General features: G+C 48.5%; 1 protein-coding gene across 1 annotated transcript; it reads left to right on the top strand.

Moving 5' to 3' along the window:
• The first annotated feature begins 3,626 nt into the window (after nt 1–3,626).
• Nucleotides 3,627–4,981, top strand: IL37 (interleukin 37). The gene is given in 3 exon segments (XM_032652263.1): nt 3,627–3,723; nt 4,364–4,491; nt 4,739–4,981. Coding segments are annotated over 3 exon segments (468 nt in total).
• Nucleotides 4,982–5,693: the final 712 nt, after the last annotated feature.

Raw genomic sequence — 5,693 nt, 5'->3', positions numbered from 1 at the left:
TCCCACTTTAGGAGTTACTCTTTGGCCCTGGTGCGGATTCTTATAAGAATCTTACCTTCTCAGTGGCACTGAAGCTCATCTCTTTCACAACCTCCAGAGCCCATTTTCACACCTGGTTTCTCCTCCAAAAAGGACATTTTCAACGTGAAGAAATGACTCAACAGGAGCCTGGGATGAAGGGCAGGACCTGAGTGGACAGGAAGGGGACTGGCTACGGCTCCTTCTGACCCCAGGAAACCTTGCCGGAGGCCCCTGCTGTTGAGGCCGCAGGCCTTGCTCTTTCTTGGAAATGTTTGCTGCCTCCAGGAAGGCCTCCCAGGGCTGGGCCATCCTCTTCTGTCATTCCTTCTTTGATGCTTGCCCATCCAAAGCAATGCTCTCCAAACTGTGGGTCACCATATCTTTTTTATGGATCTCGACAGCATTTTAGCAAAAGGAAATAGAAAATTCAAAGTGTATTGTTCTAATCCTGGGACTGGCAAACTACAGCCCACAGGCCAAATCTGCCCTACCACCTGTTTTTAAGTAAAGTTTTTTTGGAACACAGTCATGCTTGTGTTTACACGTTGTCTATGGCTGCTCTCTGGCTCTAACAGCAGAGATGAGTCATTGAAAGAGAGTCACCTGGCCAGCAAAGCCTCTACTGGTTACTTTCCCAACCTTCATAGAAAAAGTTTGCCGACCCTCTGCTAGAGTCTAACCTTAGACAAGAAAGGCCCTTTCTTCGCAGCCTCTTGTCATGGAAAACTGAGCCTCCAAAGGTCCCAAGAAGCTCAACTCCTGATGTCTTGGGGCAGGAATGACACAGAATCCCCTTATTGAAAGGGCTTGGAGGAGGGAGGTTTCCAAACACCCTCCAATTGTACACATCACATCTCACCCGATTCACGAAGAACTTTCCCCAGCATGAGTTCGGGACAACACAGTGAGGGAAGCAGGGCAAGAAATGTTATTCCCACCTTACAGATGAAAAACCTGAAGGTAAGTGACTTATCAAGGGTGACACCACTTTTAAAGTTGCAGAGATGGATATGTGTGGAAACCAAATCCTCCGAGAATGGCTTAGGAAAGAGACAAACAAAACCTGAATGGATTTGCAAAAAGTAAAAATGACAAGGAAGAGCTCCAGGGCTTGGCGGTAAAGACAGTGAAAAAAAGAGAGGATATCCACCGGGCAGTTCTGGGGCGTGGGGAGACCGGATGGGTCTTTTAGGGCGTGGATATCTACTATTTGATCCTAAGCTTTTCATTGTTTGGCTGCATTCCCCGAATCTACAAAGCACAACTGCCTTAAATCCCACAACTAAGACCCGGTGCAACCAAATAAATAAATAAAATATTTTTAAAAAGACCCAAAACACTGTGCTGAAAACCCTGCTTCTCCAGAGCAGTTTCTCAGAGTCATCTCGGAAGCAGGCTTTAGGTCAAAATGGAAAGTGTGCCAGGACCACAATTCTCCATTTCAAACCAGCCTCCCGTGGCCAATGTGCCAGATGTGCTGAGACCTCCTACAATCATTTTATAAGAACAATGAAATCACTCCACTGCCTGGCTGCGGACCCAGTGGAATTCCAGCCCCTCTGACTGCCACTCTTTTCTATTCCTGAAACGATCAGAGCCCACTAAGAAATTCTGCCTGTAAAGGTGGTCAGGTGACTACTTGACAGACACTCACCTGTAACTGGACAAGTGCAAACAGGCAGCACCCGCACTGGGCATGCACCTTCTGAGATGCTCACCTCCTGTCCGGGGTGGATAGCCAGGGCCCAGGTCACCGTGAGGGGCTGGGATCTCATCTGTCTGAGATGACAGAACAAAAACAAACAGGTGTCCCACTTCCATCTTTTCTGATACCAGGCTCTTTGGTGTTTGAAACCGCCCGCTTTTAGCTTCCGGCAGCTCTGGGGGTCTTGTTCACAAGCTGGTGTCAGGAACTTGCTCCCAGTTTTTGGTTTGTCATTTGTGCCAGAAGATGTGAATGTCAAGAGAGATGAAGGGAAAACTCTCTCTGGAGAGAATGTGTAGAACTTTTCTTCCTGGGAATTCCAAGACCACCTCATCTGCCCTGGCAATGATTGCATCTTTTTCATTGAAGTATACTTGATTTACAACATTGTATTAGTTTCAGTTGTATAGCAAAGTGATTTAAATATATCTATTTATATATTTTTTCAGATTCTTTTCCATTATAGTTTATTACAAGATATTGAATATAGTTCCCTGTGCTGTACAGTAGGTCCTTGTTGTTTACCTATTTTATATATAGTAGTGTTTCTGTTCATCTCAAACTCCTAATTTATCTCCCCCACCTCTCCCTTTCTCGCTGGTAACCATAAGTTTGTTTTCTATGTCTGTGAGTCTATTTCTGTTTTGTAAATAAGTTTACCTGTATCATTTTTTTTTAGATTCCACATATAAGTGGTATCAGATGGTATTTGTCTTTCTCTGCCTGACTTACATCACTTAATATGATAATCTCTAGGTCCATCCATGTTGCTGCAAATGGCATTATGTCATTCGTTTTTTATGGGAGAGTAATATCCCACTGTATATATACCACATCTTCTTTATCCATTCAGCTGTCAATGGACATTTAGGTTACAAGAATTGCATCGTTATTTTTTTATTTTTTACTTTTTTTTGCCGCACTGTGCGGCTTGTGAGATCTTTGTTCCCCGACCAGGGATTGAACCTGGGCCCTCGGCAGGGAACAGATTTAAGAGGCGAAAAATGTACAATGGTAGTGGTGGAAATGAGAACTTTTAAAAATAGCTTGTTTGGGTCTCACTGTGGACCAGCTGAACCAGAATCTCAGGGCAGTGGGGCCCAAGAATCCATGGTCTGAAGATGTCACCCACCAGGTGATTTCTGGTATAGAGCCGAGGCTGAGAACCCTGCCTTAGACGGTGACACTCTAAGCGTGGTCCTCAGCCCAGCAGCAACGGCACCAACCGGGGCTGATAGAAAGGCAGAGTCCGCAGGTCTGGTTAATGTTAGAGACGTTCAAAGGCTTAGGGTTAATCTAGTTTAATGATTCTGAATCAACGTGCATCTATACAGTGAACTCAGAATGTCTGGGGCCCAAAAGAGCTGCCAAGGAGATTCTAACGTGAGCAGAGACCCAGGGATCTTATCTGACCCCGCATCGCTGCAGAGCCACTTAGGATCTCGCCTGGGCCAGTCATCCATTCCATCAATGCCGAGTATCTGTGATGCCTGGGGCTCTAGGCTGGGGCTGAGTCAGCCAGGGAACCTGCTTCCCGGGGAGCTTATAGGGCTGCAGGAAGATGAGACAAGGACACTGACACCTGTGCCGCAGCGATGGGTACAAGGAGCTGCGCAGCCCAGAGAGGAAGCCGGTCCACGCAGAGGGGCTGAGGAGGGCTTCCCGGAGGAGGTGGCAGGAGAACCAGCAGGAACCCTCCCCATTCTCAGGCAGAAGGAGACCAGGAGGGCATTCCACACTGAGACCAGCCAGAGGCCTTGTGCTGATTGCAGAGGTGCAGAATGAGACCTTAGACTCCATCTCCATCTTATACTTGCCTATGATAGATAATTATGTTACAGGATCACCCGGTGCAGTGGTTACCGTGTTGTCACATTGGACATTTTACAGTCACCCGTCCATGACGGTCATTGGCCCACATGTGGGCCCCTGCCCTTCATCCAACAAGGGCCTGATCTCCTCCCTGAGGGGCAGGTCCCCTGCCAGTCCCAGGCCCAGTAGGGAAGGTTCCCTCTGTGGCCGAGCCTCTAGGCAGGAATGGTCTGAATGTGTCCCTAGGAGCCAGGCCCTGGGAAGTCCCCTGGCCACTCTTGTGGCTGGTCTGCCTGTTCAGAGAGGTCCTCCAGGGCCAGGTTCAAACCCTGCAGCTTTTCCTGGGAGCCTGGCAGTGCCAGCTGAGTCCTGCACGATGCTGGGCTCCTGCCTCCTGCCTCAATCTCTCACTCCCTGCTCTGCCACCGTCCCTTCATCGGCCCAGCCAGTGCAGGCATCTGTCCCACCCCAGGCATTGCTGGTGCACTGAGGGTGCAGGAAAGAGGGTTACAAAGAGTAATGATTAACTTGTACTGAGTTCTTCCTGTAGCTCAGATGCCTGGCTAAGTGTTATTCCTCGGATTAAACATTTCAGTCCTCTCAAAACCCCTCTCAGATAGGTGCTGTTATTACCCCCCATTTCACAGATGAGAACATTAAGGTTTGGAGAGATTTAGTAACTTCTATATCCTAAAGTAATAAGTGACAGAGCTCGGATTTGACCCCATGTGTCAGAATAAGGACCCATGTACTCACATGCACGCTAAATTTCTTGTGTGGAGCAAGCCAGAAAGCCAACCCATTTCTCTTACTGTCATTTTCCAGAGACCTTCTTTGTATCAGCCTCCCACGTGAGGTCAGCTTGTGAGGAGAGAGGAAGCCTGATTCTCTTGGCCATCTCTAAAGGCGAGCTGTGTCTCTTCTGTGACGTGAACAAAAGACAAAGCCAGCCATCCTGAAGCTGAAGGTGAGCTTTACCCTCGGCCACCCTAAGAGGGAGGTCAAGGTCCGGGTCCTTAATGCCTGTCATGTGCCACAAATTCTCATCTTGGCCAAGATAACAGGAGCATCTGCCTTTCTGGAAGCACTGAGTGGAGGCTTTATTGCCCTTCTTTTTGGTTCTGTGCTCCAAGAGCACACATGCTGGGTTTTCTCCATCTCAAAGTCTGTGCTATCTCATTACTCTCTTTTACCTCCTAGAAGCAGAAACTTTCTGACATGGCCACCCAACCATCATGTCTGCCCTTCATCTTTCATAGGGCTACGGTGGGCTCGCGGAACACCTTGGAGTCAGCTGCCCAACCCGGATGGTTTGTCTGCGCCTCCTGCAATCCCGGGGAACCGGTTGGACTGACAAATACTTGAGGGAGAAGGAAACACACTGAGTTTTCATTTCATCAATTCTGCAAAGCTGAAATGAGCCCCAGTGAAGTCAGAGAATGAGAAACAGCCCCGTCAGATGCCTTCCTGTCCTTTCCTCTCTAACTTGTGCCAATTGCAGAAGAACATGGGAGCTACTGCTTAACCTCTTTGGTTTCTTATTAGTACCTTGAGAATTTGTATCTTGAGGTCATAGAAGGAACGATTGCTTCATTGTAGAGTTCTTAGATGAAATAAAGTTCTCTCTAGGCACCGCTTACCCTGAACCATCAGATATCCATAGGTGGTGTCATATCACATGATTTGGCCAAGTAGAGTCTGCACGTGCCCCAGGAAGGAGTAGCTGGGCTCATCCTATGCTCCAGAATTAGCCATTCCTACTGGGGTCTGACAGGTACTGGGGGGGGGGCGGTGTGCAAGTCCATGGAAGTGGTTTAGTCGGTGTCGAAGGCACAGTGTGACAGGAAGAAAAGCAACAGCACATCACCATCCAGACAAGTGATAAGTGGAAAAGGGTGGGGTGTGTCCCAGAAAAGGAGCAGGGTGACTCCAAATGTGGGAGAGGCACAGACACAAGGAATCTGGGTCCAGGGACAGCCAGGAGACCGGGTGAGCAACGGCTGGTATCTGGGAGAACTGTTAACAAGGGCAAGTTCCTATCACTAAGCTGAGCCCAGATCCCAGTCAGGAGTGATAGGAGGGCTGGTTGACCAGAAACCCAGGACCTGGAAACAGACTGGGAGTGGGGCAAGGGGGAGGGAGACTTGGAAATTAG

Source organism: Phocoena sinus, chromosome 13 (assembly GCF_008692025.1).
Source record: "Phocoena sinus isolate mPhoSin1 chromosome 13, mPhoSin1.pri, whole genome shotgun sequence".
In the NCBI taxonomy this organism is placed as follows: Eukaryota; Metazoa; Chordata; class Mammalia; order Artiodactyla; family Phocoenidae; genus Phocoena; species Phocoena sinus.
Note: the sequence above shows the minus strand (reverse complement) of the source record. Positions and strands in the feature narration are given on the sequence as shown.